Here is a 17,843-nt window from a genome sequence, read left to right on the forward strand (position 1 = left end):
ATGCAAAATAATGGACGGTAAGATTATGTCAATGGTCAGCCGTTCAGAGTCAGAACCTAACCAAAGAGCAATCCACCGTAGATCATTACTACCCAATGGCCTACTGTGATCGTAGGTGGGCCCCACAAGTAAATTCGCACTGGATCATAGCTTTTTCAAACCCATGATCACCACCACTCCCTCCTTAGACGTTCATGGAGAAAGAGAACTCATCTCTGGAAGAATACATCTCTCCCTCACTACCAAATGAAGAGTATTCCTCATTCTCCCTCTCTTTCAATTCTTCAATCCTTTCAACGGCTTGGATCAATCCCCATCTCTTCTCAACATCCCTCTCACAACAACCCAATCCAACCTGCAGCAGCTTCAGCATCTCCCCTTCACCGTTCTTGGTTCCCTGCATCTCACCGTCGAAAACTTCTCCAGTCCACTCCTCCCTCACCACTGAGTTGACCCAACTGGCCAGATCCGTACCGCCGCCCTTCTGCCGGTTGTAATTCCCCGGGAACTTGCCGGTCAAGATCTCCAGTATCAGTATCCCCAGACACCAGACATCACTCTGCTTAGTGACGTGGCCATATCTGACGCACTCAGGCGACTGGTAGGCGACCATCAGCTGCTTGGCTTGATCTTTGTTCATCATAGGCGCGAGGGCGTAGTCGGCGATCAACGGTTCGTAGGACTCGTCGAGTAGTACGTTGGAGGACTTGAGGTGGCCGTGTGGTAGTGTTAGGTTAGGAAGCTCATTGTAGAGGTGGGCCATGCCCCTGGCCACTCCTTTGATGATCTTCAATCGGGTGGGCCAGTCGAGTATCCTGCGGCCCTGGCTCCGGTTGCCTGAGTCTATAAGATCACGATTAAAAGCCATGAATCATGAAGCATTAGAAATCTTGAAATGTTGGGTGGGCCCACTTTTTAAGCATGGTCATGATTATATCACTAAGCTAGACATGAATGCATGCATGGGCCATGCGATGCGTATGACGTGGATCACACGCTACCGTGAGTTGCGTGCATAAAGCATGCGAAATCCATAGTTCTATCACTCGTGGATTCTACTGGAAAGCTTATTCGAGTCAACTGAACTTGTCACGACATGTCTTAAATCTGTACATATAACAAGGTTCGATGGATCAGCCATCCTAATTGATCAATCGGGCAAGCCTTGAATTATACAAGTTGATCTCTAGATAATTTTAAACAATATTGATCTATCAAAGTCTTAACTCGATTAATCGGCAAAATAGGAAAATTACTTGTTAACTCTCTGAATGGTTTTGAGTATATTCGATTCTTTAAAATGAGAGCTTTCCTCGATCCTTAAATTGATAGCGCACGGTCTTACATAATTGTGTAAATTATTTCTTATTCCGAGTGTGACACGGGGGCGGGGGGGTATAATTGTGGGATGTAAGTGCTAATTGTTTGTAAAGTTTGAGGGAGTAGAAATTGGGAGTTTTCCAACATTGTAAGTGATTTCATATCTTATAATTTTGATTTTATAGTGATTTGTAGTCGCTTTGTGCTATGATTTTTTTCACAACACAAAGCGATAACGAATCACTATAACAACAAAAGTACAAGAGATTAAATTACTTACAATGTCGAAAAACTCTCATTTTCTCATCCCCAAATCCTAGAAATGATTAGCCCTTGATTAGCATACTCTAATCCTGCATCTATATTCATATATACAGTGTCGCACATGGAATAGGAAACAATTCGTGTAATTAAGCAAAATTGTATGCGCCGTCAATCTAAGGATCGATTGATCCAAATCGATCGAGCAAACCCTTGATCAATCAAGCTCACATAATTGAGCGATTGAACATACTTAAAACTCTTCAGAGATTTTACAAGTAATTTTTAAATTTTGTTAATCAATCAAGTTTAACCTTGATCGATCGAAACTATTCACAATTATCCGGAGACCAATATGTATAATTTGGGGTTGGTTTGATTAATCAAACAATCTATATAATTTCAAGGTACGTCACTGTAAAATTGGGTCCTAATAATGCATGACTGGACTCAACATGGACTCACTCCAATGGAGGATGAGTCACTTGCCTGGATACCCAGACCTGCAGGTACTTGATGGACCCGACCCATTTTAATGGGTTTGATCCTTTCTTTTGACCCATTAAGAAATTGGCACAGTATCAGCTGGTCTCACCTCTTTGACCCTACTAAAAATCTGGTCTAGCTGAGTTTTGGGCAAATCATCTTGTACTCGGTTAAACTTGGGTCAGCCTAGTGTGTAGGTTTTGTTTACTCCCCACTTTCATAAGAAAGTAACATCCCATACTTTTTAAATGGCACGTAGGATGACCTATTGTCCATCTAAACAGCTCATTCATTCCTTACAATTAGAAGCAACCTGTGGTGTAAAAATCATGCCAATCAGGTAATCCTAAGCTTCTAATAAAGCTTGAAGATAGATAATTAAGATTGACTAGAGAAACTAAAGAGGTCTAATCATCACCTTGAAGGATCTAGTCGATAGTTCCCACTTTGTATTTCTTAAGATTTTAAACTTATAACACTTCAATTTGATGACTTAAACTATGTAATTTCCAGCTCTAGACAATAGACGGCTGTAACAAATAGGCCTCATTCAAAGGATTAAGATCACCCAATGAAAATTATTCTAGCACCATGACTCGCTCCTAGTTGTAAGAATGAATTATGAACGGTTCAGATCAACAACTAATCATTTAAAAGGTTTGGAAAGGTTGCAATGAAGGGAGTCATTCTACTCCCATCCATATGTCAAAGTAGCAAATCTGTGTGCAATCTAATCCATCCATCGAATGGACCAAACTAAGTAAATGCTCTTATTTATCAAGAACCCAACTTGGAACCTAGATTCAAATACCTGATGCGTACCTGAATCAAGTCCGGGTCTTCAAGAACAAGACCAAGAGACCCGGACCCGACAGGACCCAAACCCAGCCGTTTAGGCCAGGCCTGGTTACTCTAGGATCCGACCCGTTCCATTAAATATCGAGTCCAGTCAAGACTCAGCCAAGTCTTCAAGACCCGACCAGACTAGGTTTCAACCTATATATATGGTGAGATCACGTGATGCACGCGTAAAGAAAATCCAAATGCATGCATGCATGCATGAATGTATGTATTTGAAAGACTTACTATGAAGTAGTTGCACCAAGTTCCCATTAGCAATGTGGTCAGACACCAACAGCTTCTCCTCTTTCTTATAGTAAAAGGCCACTAAAGGAAGCAAGTTAGGGTGTCTCAACTTCCCCAGCCTTCTCATGTGATCTTGAAACTCCTCTTTCCCTACACCGTTCATCTCTCTAAACCTTTTAACCACCACAGCTGGCCCACTCAAGAGAACGGCCTTATAAGCAGACCCAAAGCTCCCATTCCCTAGCACTTGAGCTGAGGCCCTCAGCAAGTCTTGCAATCCGAATTTCTCTCTATCTTCCCTCAGAAACACTAGGTTTCCTTGGCCATAGTCTTTCCCAGCTTTCTTGTCGTCGTGGCCTGAATAGTCCGGTGACCCATAGTCCGGCGGATCTCCACCATAGGATGTGACCTTCTTCTGGTTGGATGATTGGATCTCGGACGATCGTGACCGCCCATGTCGTTGACGGACCAAGATGAAGATTGTTCCGACGATTGCCAGCACGACCGTTGTGGCGATCAAAATAAGGACTATCAAGAGGGTCATCGACAGCTTCTTGGACTTCTTGCATGGGGTATCCATCGGCTCGCCGCATAGAGCTTTGTTGCCTGTTGATCAAGAAACGGACGGTCAGATGATGTAATCTTGCCATATGGTCCATTTTCTAGGGCAACTTTCTTGAGTGATTTTAAGTTTGTCTAACGGTCTTTTTTTATCTGATGCAGGGAAAAATGGTCTTTCTTCACTCTGAGGTGAAAGTTATTACAGAAAGTTTCTACATTTACCAATCGGTTTTAAGTTTTCATAAGTGGGGGCCATGATTCACTGATCTAAACCGTTGATATGAAGGTCCCCACCATGGATGTCCATGCACCAAAAGATTACCCAGATTGGAGGATCTGAGATATAGAATATTGGCCTTTTATATGTGAACCGTCTTTGTGTTTTGTTTCTTAACCGTCGATATGTTGGCTGGGGATTTCGACCGTCTGACTTGCTTCTGTGTGTGGTTGGGGCCACGTTCGGATAGGAACAGTGGTAAAACAGTCATTTTAGTTTCGTCTGAGGTCTAAAATATATTTTCTCTGGAAAAAAGCATCCTTCAAATATATAACAGCATGTTGGCAATTAGATTATTCAGTTGATCAATCTGGACCGTCCATTATGTCCAGTGCACATATCATGGGGTACCATGAACAAAGAAAATCAGATGGGATGATTCCAGACATCCCATCAATCATGTATGGAATGTAGGATCTGGCATGAAAAAGGTACAGTCAACAATCTGAAGCATGTATTTGTAAAGAATTATCTTTATCAGATAATCCTAACCGTGCTATCCATCTCTTGGAAACGGATGACTTTAGGAAAGAAAAAGCATCCGTGGATGGATTTAGATCATCCCTTCAGTGTTATTTTCGTACGATGGACTGACTGGATGGTCTGGATCGATTACTTACGCTGTTGTGGTATCACGATCCAAGTAGGAGTACCGTAACATATGGTGCTCTCATAGCACTGGATCATTTCTGGAACTTGAAACACGGAAATGCCCTTTGACCTGTTTTGATTTATTCAAGACCAACGTGCAAGCGACTTCCGTTGACATGATCACCATGCCGGTATGTATCGCCCATGGGCCACATCCAGAAACAGTCAGACAATCTGAATCGTCCATTTCTGTCTTAAAAGATTATCCCAACCATTGATTCATATACCTCATGAATCTAGCCCATCGAAAAGCAATTTCCAATGGCTTGGATTCAGCAAGTACATGGACGGCTCCGATCATTGAGATCTTTTACATTGGGCCCCAACGATGATCATGATGGTTGCGAGTGGTCAAGAACAATATGCGACTCGATCCAACGGTTCTTCGTATCACAGCACTGAACAGAAGAATGGTTAAGATCATGGTTTTAAAACACGATCTTAACTCAACTCAAAACCTAGCTGAGTTGAGTCGACTCAAAACTCGGTTGAGTTTCTTGAAAACTCGTACAAGATTTTCAAAGTTTTCTCGGTATTATTAGATATTTATTAATATATAAATAGAAGAATGCTCACATGCGCACCTTCTTACGTAAGCACCCCAGCGCACCTTTGCACACGTGTCATGAGCACAGAATCTGAACCGTCCATGTGATGCGGCACCCCTTGAAACCTACAAGTCCCAACTTTTAACCTGATACAAGACCCTGGTGGGCCATATCAAAAAGAAACATTTTCCTCCCTTGATTTTCATTTCTCTTTGCTATGGCCCACTAGAGTTTTGGATCATGCTGAAAATTAAGCCCATGGAGTTTCAAGGGATGCCTCATCACGTGGACTGTTCAGATTCTGTTCGCATGACACGTGTTCAAAGGCACGCAGGTGCCAAGTCCAAATTTTAATGAGTCGAGTCAGGGTTTTCTCGAGTTTTCACTGAGTCATAACCAGATCGAGTTTTCTCGAGTCTCGCTGACATCTGGTCGAACCGAGTCGAATTTTTTTCGAATTTTAAAACTATGGTTAAGATGGCTCACCAGCAAAAGAACTGCTATCGATCTTTCTGAGGCCCACCGGAATCTGACCCTCCAATTTATTGTAAGAGAAATTCATCGATTTCCATTCTCGTTGCTGGAAATTCGGTATCGTCCCTGTAAATTGATTCTCCTCCAACCCAAGCTCAATAAGCCTTGTCAACCCAACAAGTGAATCGGGTATCGGACCCGAAAACCCGTTCCGCGACAGATACACCTTCTTCAACATCACCATCCCTTCGAATGCATTCTTCGGTATTTCACCCGAGAAGCGGTTACCCGATAGAAACATCGACTTCAAATTGTTAAGTTTCCCAACGTTCGGCATCAGACCGCCGAAGCTATTGTTCATGAAGCTCAAGGTCCGTAGGTTCGGCAAGCCCATCAACACGTCGATGTCTATACGGCCCGTTAGGCCCATGTTCTGAAGCTGCAGACCCCTCACTGTCTCGTTTTTGCAAAGGACGCCGAGCCAGTTGGCAGTGCCGTCGGGCTTGCATGGGCTCGAACCTTGGGTCCAGCTGCTGAGTACGGCGTTGTTGCCGATCGATTTCTTGAAATTGAGGAGAACGTCGGAGTCTGCTGCTGTGGCTGCATGCGGCGATGTTAGTATGTGTAGGAAGATTGTGAGGAGGGCGAGGTGGGTGGCTCGGGCCATGGCGAGGTGCGCAGTCTAGGTAGAGGGTGCAACGTGCGCAGTTTAGTGGGAGGAGGGGGTGAGGGTGAGAGAGGGAATTTGAGGAGAGATGGAGAGAGATGACAAAGGGAAGGCGTGGAGAAGGCGTGAATAGCTATGAATGAAGAGACAAAGCGACGGATGTAGAGATTGACGGAGTCTGCTTTAGCTCTAGTGGGTGTGGTAGATGAGCCGGCCAGGTACAAGGTATTTTATTTCGTTTTGAGTTCGTCTTTCCTCCGTCGCGTCTGAGAGGAATGAGTGCGTCGCTTCACAGTTGGGCCCACAGGATGAGTGTTTTGATAATCGAACCGTCCATCTTGAGGAAATTATGGTAAAAGAATCTAACTTTAAAAAATTACATTGAATGGATAATAGTGATCATACTATGAAAAGAAAATTTTCAACGACTGTCTTTCAGATTAACAGATGAAGGTAGGATCATCGAGGAAGCGTGACTGTGGAATAATATATTATTTATATTATTAATGAGAATTTTACGGCTAAATCATTGGACCACCTCAGCACGTGGGCCCCAGTGAGTGGCGACACACCGGAATCCTATAGATTCCGATTCGGTAGTGGCCCCTCCGTGGATCCCAACATGATGTTTGTATTATCCACGCCGTCCATCTATTTTTCAAGATCATTTTAGTATATTATACTAAAAATGAGGAATATCCAAAGCTCAAGTGGACCACACCATGGGAAACAGCGGGGATTGAATGTCTACTGTTGGAAACTTATCGTGGCCCACAGAAGTTTTGGATTAATCTGATTTTTGGTTTCTCCTTCATCCAGGTTTGTGTGACTTTATGAACAGGTTGGATGACAACATATCCTTCAGCCCTAGGAAGGTTTCAATGGTGGGCATCACTATTCCCACTGCTTGCTATGGTGTGGTCCACTTAAACTTTGGATCTACCTAAGATTTGGGATAATTCCCTAAAATGTGCTTTTAAAATGAATGGACGGCGTGGATAAAAAAAATATACATCATGAAAGGGCCCACAGTGCTTTTCCAGTACCGAGCTCGGTACGGGAGGGGTCACCACCGAATCCCGTACAACGCCTGTTTTAAGCAGCGCGTACAACACCCCTCTTTGGGCTCTCCATGTTGTATATTTAAAATCCACTCCGTCCATCAGGTGCCATCCCTCGATGCTATGCCAATGAGAAAACAAATTAGTTATATTTAAACTCAGATGGGCCACACTACAGGGAAAAATGGGGATTGAACGCAAACCGTAGGTCAGTGTGGGGCCACTGACTTGTGTATCTTTCATCAAACCCGTCCATCAGGTGTGACTCACCAGTCACCAGGATGAACATAAAGATACAAAAAGCAGACTAATTCAAAACTCAGGTCGCGCTCAATGCGTGAGAGGTTGAGTGAAATTTCACATTTTTCACCCACTGGAGTGATCTTTTACGACGTGATTATCACTTGAAGGACAGACTGAATTCCGCATATGGAACATGGTGGCCCCCACAGAGCTTACAGGTATTGTAGAAAATTCCAGTCCGATATATTGCTTTCTTGTGGGTGGACGAGATCAATATATCCAGCACTTGAAGGACCCGTGCTCAAGCAGGATCCATGCCTAGAAATTGATCCTGCTTGACATTTTAATAAAATCCCTATTTCCCATCTGAATATTTCTAATCTAACCGTTGATAAGTGGACCACATATGTGGAAAAAAAAACAAAAAAACACTTAAAATGGACAAAATCAATGGCCTACATTCAACATGAATTGGTTGCTTAATCAAATATTAAATTTTATTTTTAGGTAAAAGACATGCATATGAAGTTGAATTAAGCCGGCTTGGTCTAGGCCAACCCCAGCTTCAAAAATTGATATATTCATGCATGTCATTCAAGCCATTCCTAATTGGTTGAGCCATTGGGCCCCATTGATGTCTTTACTTACAGCCGCATATGAGAAATATGTAAATTAAAATTAACCCGTCCAATTAATTGACCCCACTTTAGATGGATCATAAATAAAACACGTAAGATTTTACTCACATTAAACTCTTCATGAGAAATATATAAATTAAAATTAAATTGTCCAAGTAATTGACCCCACTTTAGATGGATCATAAACACATTAAACCGTTCAAATAGTGGGCCCCTTAAAGGTAGATTCTAAATGAATATAAAATAAGAAAATCATATTTTAATTGTTAGGGGTCCTTTGTCACCATGGGCTTCTGGGGATTTACAAGGATTTATGATATGTTTGGCTTCATAAAGTAAATGGGGGGTTTCAAAACTAGAGGACTTATGGAAAGAGGGGTTTGATTTTAGGGAATTTGAAACCGAAGGTAAAAAGCTTGGATTACATCAAAAATCATTTTAAGAGTTGCATGTGTAACAAGTGTTACTAGACTACTAATTTGTTGGGCACATGGCCCACTATAATGGGATAACTTGCACCGTCAGTTAGTCACTTGGATGTGTTCTTATGCCTGTGGTCCATCCAAGACTTGGAATTTTATCATTTGCGAGCAAAATATATATTTCAATGGGCTTATTACAATTGTTGTGCCAAACATCTCCTGTAATTCAAAAATTGCTATGTATAGTATATTTATAGGGTCTAATGTGTTCTTATGCCTGTGATCCATCCGAGACTTCGAATTTTATCATTTTCGAGTAAAATATATATTTCAATGGGCTTATTACAATTATTGTGTCAAACATTACATAAATACATTAAGTAAATATATTAAAGTCGATTTAGTAATTAAATTCAAGACTCTATAAATATACTATAAATAGCAATTTTTGAAATACAGGAGATTTTGAATTCAAGGTGCCAAACACAACCAGAGGGAGGATTCCAAATTTAGGGGGCTCCAAATCTAAAGGGTTTCGAATCCAGGAGTTCCAAATCCACGCTCCCATACAAGCCCTTAGATTCATAGAGATGCTTTATACATTTTATTCTACTTCTAGAATAGTATTGTATTTTAAAAAATTTGTAAGTATTTACATGAACATGTATGTTTACCAAAGAGGGTTAAAATTTTATACATAACAAATTTTATTTATTATTTTTATTTATGGTATTTTTTTAACCATAATCAAAACATTTTGTATCCAAACAGCCCTATGAGCCGGTGTATCATCCATCACCTTATGCGGGAGTATCAAAGGCCGACTCTCCTAGAATACCTAGGAGAGAGGGTATTGGTTTTTCCCCTTGTTATGCATTGGGATTGCAAAGAAGAGATGCTACTTCCAAGAGCCAAAGACAAGAGCCCCAAGCGTGCCCAAGAATTTTGGAGCTCAGCCAAGAGTCTCTTCAGGTCGGCCACATAGTAATTGATTTTTTTTTTTTAATTTGAAAATTTAAAGTAAAAAAAAAAAACAAACAAACACCTCATCAATAGAGAATTGACATTCTAATACCTTTTCAAAAAGGTTTTGAAGTAGCTACATCATTAATCTAAAGAATGATAATATAGTGCGTTCCGGCCAATTGGAGCAAAAGGGGGACTGCTTGGGTGGGCCCCACCCTGGTATTTACATGAAATCCACCTCAACCACTAAGTATGTCACCCCATGTTAGAAGCAATTATACGCTTTGGCATACTAAGTAAACTCTATACAGTCCACCACGGATGTTATGTCTTATCCATGCTGTTTATTCTTTCTTTTTTTTTTCAGTTCATTTTAATGCATGAGCCTAAATTTGAAGCATATCTAAGGCTCAAGAAATAGTAAGGATAATGACGCCCACCATTGAAACCTTCTTGTGGTTTATGGTGATGTTTATTTGTCATCCAACCTATTCATGAGGTCACATAAACATGAATAAAAGGAAATATAAATATAAACTCAATCCAAAACTTTTGTGGCCCCTTAAGAAAGTTTTTAATGGCAAGTGTTCAATTCACACTGTTTCTTATGATGTGGTCTATTTGATCTTTCAATATGTTTTAGTTTTGGGCTCAAGACCTAAAATGAGCTGGTAAAAGGGATGGATGGTGTGGATAAGACACATACATCATGGTGGACATGGAGTTAAAGCATACTGAGGCACTTAGCACCTAATCACCTGTTTAGGAGAGGGTGGTGGGCCCTGTAAAAAATATCAAGGGTGGGTGAAATTCACCAGGATGTTTATGTCAAATCCCACTCTGATAATTAGAAATGTAATCCCATATTGGGCACAGTTTCAAAAGACTGTTAAGAGAGATATCCACAGTTGATATTTACAAAGCCTATTGTGATGATTATATAAAATTCACTCCAACCATTAGACATCACACCAAAATTTAATTCTATAATCTAAAATTCAAGCTTATTCTTGATTCAGGTGGGCCACACCAAGGAAAAACAGTTTGGAAAGTGAGCGTTGTCTTGTACACTTTTTCTAACCATGTGGTCCATTTGAATTACGAATAGAGCTGAGTTTTAGAACCTACGCCTAATAGGGGGTGTGCACCTAGTGATCGGGTTGGATTCAAGTAAACATCATGGTGGGGGCCACCCAAGTCACAGCCCCTCTCCTAACGCAAGCCTGCCTGACCGGAGCCGGCTGTTAATAAATCTAAATATAACTACTTAATGAAGCAGCGTATTGAAAACAATTTTGAAAAAGTTACCTGGACGTAACTGTTATATTAATTAGCAGTTTTTAGTAAAATTCCATTATTATCATTTTTCTGCTTTTTAGCTTTCTATTGATTTTCGTTAACAATCCTCATTCACAGAACGCCATGTAAGATCAACGGCTTAGATAACAGGAACATGAGCCCCTACATACAGCCGGACACTGTATATGTCCCGATGGTTGCTTCATGAAAACAAACGCGGCCAGTCTTGATTGTCCATCCACGTGTAGGGCTGTCAATAGGCAGTGGCCCAGCGGGCTTTTTGGCCAGCCTCGCTTCAATTGGCCCTAGGGCTGGAATACTAGGCCTGAGGTCTGGGCCTTCCTTAAAATATGGCCCTGTTTAGAAACGGGCCGGGCTTTTTTGTCTGAGGACCCGCCCATCCTTGCTCGAGGGCATTTTTGCCTGTAATCATGCACGAGGTTATTAAGCTGGATGGGATCCTTAACTGTGGGGTAGGTAATGTATCTTTATTAAATCCACGCCGTCCATCCATTTTTAAATATCATTTTATTGCATGATTCAAAAAATGAAGTACATCTAAACATAAGATGGACTACACCGAAGAAAAAAGTGGTGATTGACGATTAAAAACTTCTCGTGCGCCACAAAAGTTTTGGATCAAGATGATATTTCTAAGATCCCTTCATCCGTGTTATTGTGACCTTATCAACAGTTTGGATGGATAATAAATATTCATATAGCCCGCAAGATGTTTTTGATAATGAGTATTCAATCACCACTGTTTCATGTAGTAAATGGTCCACCTGAGATTTCCATCTGATTCTTTTTTTTAAGATAATGCTCTAAAATGATCAGTAAAAATGGATGGACAGAGTGGATGTGAGGAAAATACATAAGGATGCGCCCCACAGTCAGGGATGCACCCAACTCCGTGGATCCGAGGATTCACTGAAGGCGCGCCACTAGATGGGCCACACCACACGGATTTGAGAAATTGGACAATTAGAGAATAGATGAGCAACGGTCCATGTTTGACATAATGTGAGGAGTGGACCTTTATTTTTCACCTAGGTATGTTCACGTTGGCCCCATCCGATAGTGGCACACGTGTGACAGTTGTGCGATCTATGCATATCCCGAACCATCTAACATCCACATTTGGGAAATTAGATGGACGGTCCCAAATGATTACGATCTTTGTCACGGGTGTTGCAGAGAGATTGCTCTTCCATATTCCAATTCATTGATCCAGACCGTTGATCTGATGGCTCATGAAAATACGGATGGACTGCGTCGAGAAAACACATGCATCATTGTATGGTCTACTGAGCTTTTCCATCTACCCATGCCAATTCCGCATGGAAGACTCCGTATTCAGTGGCCGAAGAAACAAGCTTCACGCAAACTGATATGGTACATGTGTGAGAGATCTGCGACATTCATTAGATGGATCGCATCTGCCCTATGCTAAAAATGTCATTGCCTAAGTAACGGGCAGATCTATGTGGGGGCCACCGTGATATATCTGTTTATCTGCTCGGTTAATTTCTTTTCTCATATCATTTTAATGTATGAGCCCAAAACGCAGATCCAAAGCTCAAGTAAACCACACCAAATAGCAAGCCAGCGTTAGTCATCTGGCAATAAGATGTTTGGTGTCGTCCATTTGAGTGTTAGATCTGCTTCACTTTTAGGCTCATACCTTAAAATGATTTGAGAAAATAACAGCTTAGATAAACAGATGCATCAAGGTGAGCCCTCAGACAGATCTTCCCATTACTGGCTGAGGCACATTGAATGTAAGAAAACATTTAACATTATACCAACCGTACATTTCTTCCTACATCTTTGCCCGGCTTATATAAATGGACCTCCCAGATTTTAGCTTAAAAGGCATTCACCATGGGACCACACTATGAACGTTCCCGATCCCAAATTTGTGTCACGTAACACTTGCAAGTAATTTTTGTTAAGTGCTTGAAAAGGGGAGCGTATTAGGTTTATCCCCTACCGTGGCCCCACCCTCGTGCATATATTCTATGTCCACGCCATCAATCTATTTTGTCATGTCAGCTTTAGGTTAGTTTAGAGTAGGGCTGTACACTAGTTGAGTTAGCTCGCCCACGACTCGTCTCGTTTTGAAATTGGAATGGATTGGGTTGAGCTGATTTTTGAAGATCAAAAAAATTACGAGCTAAGTTCGGGCTTGTCTGAGTACAACTTGACTCAAATTGAATCAGCTTGGTGACTGTGTTGTTTCGGGTGCATACATTCTCTACAAAATTTGCCAGTGAGGAATGAATGGATATAAAACAAATCATTAAAAAAATAAAATTAAAAACTTTACATTATAAAATTACCATTATATTTTGATTTTGATGCTACTCGCCGAGTATGTAAAAAAATACATGTAAAGTATTATTATTGTTTTGCATTCTATTGAAAATTGAAATTGTATTCTATGTGCTTGAGGAAATGTTGCACAGGCTTAAACCGGTAAGAACTGGCTTGCATTGTTGATCTAACCGAGCAGGGCTGGCCAGACATGCTCGAAGACCAAGCCGAGGCGAGGTGAGTTTGAACTGAGGTTACCTATTGGGCTAGCAAAGCTGGGCTCAATTCGACTCATGTACAACTCAAAAATGAAGCGGATCCAATCTCACCTAGTTTGAACCGAGGTTACCTATTGGGCTAGCAAAGCTGGGCTCAATTCGACTCATGTACAACTCAAAAATGAAGCGGATCCAATCTCACCTAGACCATACCATATGAAAGAGTGGCCGAATAAGTTTTGGATCAAGCTATACTTGTTTTTTACTTTGGTCAAATAAAGATTCCGGTTGGTTCCATGAAGTTTTTAATGGTGGGGATTCAATCATGATTCTTTCCTCTGGTGTGGCCCACCTAAGAGTTGGACATACGTCATTTTCGGGAACATACCCTAAAATGGTCTTTCAAAATGGTTGTACGGTGTTGATTTATCGAACATACATCACTGTTAGCCCCACAGTCAGGTCTCATCCACTTGGGTTGATCCGGACGTCTCACCTAATCCGCTCCCGGAAAAGGGAGCATCTGGAAAGGAAACTGATTGCGTGGTGTGCCGCACACCACCGACCTCCGTGTAGTTTTGATGTCACCCAGATCGAATTGTGACCCCACCATGATGTCTTTGTTATATTCACACCGTCCATCCATTTTATGAGATTGTTTTAATGCATTAGACAAAAAATGAAGAACATCCAAATCTCAAGTGGACCACACAACAGAAAGCATGGGAGATTCAACATCTACCGTTGGAAACTTGTTAGGCCCAAAAGTTTTGTATCGTATTGATTTATTTATTTATTTTTAGTTTATCCACGTCTGTGTTACCTCGTGAGCAGGTTAGATGGCAAATAAATATCAGGGTGGCTATTAAGAAGGTTTCAACCGTTGAAATCATTGTCCACACTTCTCTGTGTGATGTTTCAATTTAGATTTAGATCAGTCTTATGTTTAGGCTAATGGCCTAAAATGATCTTGCCAAATGGATAGACGGTGTGGATATAATACATACAATATGGTAGGCCCAAAGAACTTGGTGACGTCAACACACCACCAAGGTCGGTGGTGTGCGGCACAACCCGAAATCCGCTTCCGGAATGGAATAAGCATTTTTCTTTTTAGGTGTCACTGGACAGGCCCCACCGCATCTCGTGGAATAAGCATTTATCTATTACTAGCAGCTTGCGTCCTGCCCCCGCCCTTCTGTAGCCACGAAAGGGCAGTTCTGCGGGCGGGCCCACCATGATGTACCTGTTTATCCACGCCGTCCATCCCTTCTATCGTATCATTTTAAAGCACGTTGATAAAAATGAAGCAGATCCAATGCTCAAGTGGACCACACCAAATAATAAGCTTGAGTTGCATTAAATGCAAAAGTCATCTGTGGTATGGTCCAGTTGATCGTTGGATCTGACTCATTTTTGTTCTTATGCCTTAGAATGATCCGAGAGAAGGGATGGATGGCGTGGATAAACAGATACATCACGGTGGGCCCGCCAACAGATCTGCCCGTTCGTGGCTAGAGACTGGCGGGGGTAGGACGCAATCCGCGTCAGTGGGTGTCGTGTTGTGGGCCCCACGCCTCTAGCCAATCAGTTCTTGTCTTCTTCCTATTCTCTCCGGTGGTCAAAATCTCTCTTCTCCGAACAAAGAGAGGTAATTTTTTGAGGAAAACAAGGGCAATTTCGTCACAACTTGCTGATATATATTCCTTTTCCTTTCTATCTCCCTAAACCCTAATTCTAATATTTCCATGGCGGCTACCGAAGACGAGAAAACCCTAATCGAGATCCTCGACGATCCTTCGGAGATTGACCCCAACAAATACATGAATTACGTCCGTGCCCCTCAATCCGGCGCGATTGCAACCTTCGCCGGCACGACACGTGACTCCTTTGAAGGGAAACTCGTCGTCGAGCTCCGTTATGAGGCCTATGTTCCAATGGCGATCCGACGGCTAAGGTCCATCTGCTCCTCCGCCCGATCTTCATGGAAAATCGACTCGATTGCCGTGGCCCACCGGCTCGGATCCGTCCCAGTCGGCGAGACGAGCGTGTTCGTGGCGGTTTCGGCGGTGCACCGGTCCGACGCAATGGAGGCGTGTCGGTACGTGATAGACGAGATAAAGGCGTCAGTGCCGATATGGAAGAAGGAGGTGTACGCGAATGGAGAGGTGTGGAAGGAGAACGCAGAGTTTCTAGAGCGGAGGTTGGGTTTGGAGATGGGTGCGCACGATAAGGGTGGTTGTTGCGGTGCGAAGGTCAAAGTTGGGAGTGTGAATGAAGAGGCGCACGATAAGGGTGGTTGTTGCGGTGCGAAGGTTAAGGTCGGGAGTGCTAGTGAGGCGGCTCACGACAAGGGTGGTTGTTGCGGTGCGAAGGTTAAGGTTGGGAGTGTTAATGAGGAGGCGCACGTTAGAGGCAACCACGGGGGTATGTAGAAAAGGTGTGATTGCACAGACCGAGGCCAGCTGTGGTACGAGACCTCCACATGTATCAGGCATCCGAAGATCACCGTCCATCGTCTCATGTATTTTTTTTTTTTAAAAAAAGTTATTTCAATGTAAATGAATAGGAATGATCCTTTTCGAGTCTTATCTACGTAATCATTTCTCAACTCAGCATGTAGGTTGTCCATTTGGTGGGCCATCCTTCCCCAATGGACGACAATTAAAAATGAATATAAAAAAAATTCCAATGGTCCAACTTCCTTTAACAAGTGTCCAAAAATTTGATATTGGGCGTGTGGCTCAGCGATGCGGAAACGGATTGGCTAGTTACCTGCCACTAGCCAATGGCTAATGGCTAGTGATCGGTGCTACGTGGGCCCCACCGTGATATATCTGTTTCGGACGCGGATTGCGTCCTACCCCCCGCCCGACTCTGTGCTGCCTACCGTGATGTGAGTACTTTATCCACCGTGATTGAATTTCCACCGTTAAAAACTTCTTAGGAGCTTGAGAAGTTTCAGATCAAGCCGATATTTGTGTTTTCGCTTCATACACGTCTACATGACCTTATAAAGAGGTTGGATGGTATTAAAAAAAAACATAACTGTGGCCCTTAGAAAAGTTTCAACGGTGGGTCTCACTATCACTGCATCTTCCTTTGGTGTGGTCCACTGGAATTATGGACCTGCTTAATTTTCAGGATCTACCTTAAAATGATATGAGAAAATCGATGAACGGCATGGATAAAATACTTACATCACGGTGGGCCTCATAGAGCCCTGCCGGAACGGATTACCGTCCAGGCAGGGGTAGGATGCAATCCGGGTCCATCTGTTTCATCCATACCATCTGTCCGTTTTTCCAGATCATTTTATGATATGAGCCACACGGTGTTGATTGAACGCCCACCATTTAAAACATCTTTCGGGCCATAAGTTTTGGATCAAGCTGATGTTTTTTTTTTTTTTTTCCTTAGTATTGTTTTTCCGTGGTGTGGTCCACCTGAGTTTAGATTTGGCTCATTTTTTGTATAAATCCCTAAAATGATCTGTAAAAATGAATGGACGGTGTGGATAAAACACATACATCATGGTGATGCCCACGTAGCACCGACCACTAGCCACCTGGCTAGTGGCAGCGTAACTAGCCAAACCGCGTTCCAGCGACGCTGGATTCCACAGTTGAGTCCGTTTGACTTGAATTAATGTGTGCCACGTGGACGGACCTGCGTATCAAGCTGCTGAGTATAATATAGTTGGACAAATGACCACCATGGAATGGATGTTGGGCCATGACAAAGGACGGTTTGGATTTAATTATTTGTGGATGTGAATCCTGGGCTGAGCCCGGACGGTCGAAAAGTTTGCCCAGCCTAGCTTCACTACTTAAACACTGTTGGGCTAGCAGGACCGATGGTTGTCAGTGGGCCGGAACGAAAATTCAAAATCCGGGCCGAGACAACCAGGGTGGGCCCGTTGATAGGCCCAGCTGGACCCGGATCCCTTTTTCTTAGCTAGTGGGACTTGGGTCCTTGACTCATGGGCCTCAGTATCAACTGGCCAGCTTGGCCCTGACCCAATAGAGGTGGACCGGAGCCCATAGCTTGCCCAACGTGCCTAATATAGAGCCCAAGGTCCACCCACGTTGGGCCAACACCTAAAGACCTCCTGGCTTTCCTGGCCCATCTCGTTTATTCAATAGGTGGATTAAGTAGTGATCGAGGTCGTTGATCAAATGTAAAAATCTTTGAGTTTTTAGTAGGTGTATTCCACGTATGCATTTTCTAAGTAATTTATTAAGTGCCTGCGTATCATCCATCACTCTTTCAGAGTATCAAAGTTTTCTACAACTCCGAATGTGCACCATGGCGTGTCCTATTTGACTACTGTTCCAACAGCTCGACCG

At 42.5% G+C, this 17,843-nt stretch overlaps 2 protein-coding genes across 2 annotated transcripts; one reads left to right on the plus strand and one right to left on the minus strand.

Moving 5' to 3' along the window:
- Window positions 1–184: 184 nt before the first annotated feature.
- LOC131217671 (pollen receptor-like kinase 4) lies at window positions 185–6,453 on the minus strand. The gene is made up of 3 exons (XM_058212632.1): window positions 5,677–6,453; window positions 3,154–3,759; window positions 185–837 (listed from the first exon to the last, which is right to left on the minus strand). The coding sequence occupies exons 1-3, from the start codon at window positions 6,329–6,331 to the stop codon at window positions 185–187; spliced, it is 1,914 nt and encodes a 637-aa protein (XP_058068615.1). The 5' UTR covers window positions 6,332–6,453.
- An 8,662-nt stretch (window positions 6,454–15,115) lies between these two features.
- Window positions 15,116–16,023, plus strand: LOC131217593 (molybdopterin synthase catalytic subunit-like). Its single transcript, XM_058212532.1, has one exon. The coding sequence runs from the start codon at window positions 15,243–15,245 to the stop codon at window positions 15,927–15,929; it is 687 nt and encodes a 228-aa protein (XP_058068515.1). The 5' UTR covers window positions 15,116–15,242; the 3' UTR covers window positions 15,930–16,023.
- The last annotated feature ends 1,820 nt before the right edge of the window (window positions 16,024–17,843 follow it).

This window comes from Magnolia sinica, chromosome 10, assembly GCF_029962835.1.
Source record: "Magnolia sinica isolate HGM2019 chromosome 10, MsV1, whole genome shotgun sequence".
In the NCBI taxonomy this organism is placed as follows: domain Eukaryota; kingdom Viridiplantae; phylum Streptophyta; class Magnoliopsida; order Magnoliales; family Magnoliaceae; genus Magnolia; species Magnolia sinica.

Coding starts and splice junctions, on each gene's coding strand:
- LOC131217671 (XM_058212632.1), bottom strand. CDS start 6,331: ATGGCCCGAGCCACCCACCTCGCCCTCCTCACAATCTTCCTACACATA. Junction 3,760..5,676: donor CGATAGCAGTTCTTTTGCTG/GTGAGCCATCTT, acceptor CTTGATCAACAG/GCAACAAAGCTCTATGCGGC. Junction 838..3,153: donor CTTGGTGCAACTACTTCATA/GTAAGTCTTTCA, acceptor TTATAGACTCAG/GCAACCGGAGCCAGGGCCGC.
- LOC131217593 (XM_058212532.1), top strand. CDS start 15,243: ATGGCGGCTACCGAAGACGAGAAAACCCTAATCGAGATCCTCGACGAT.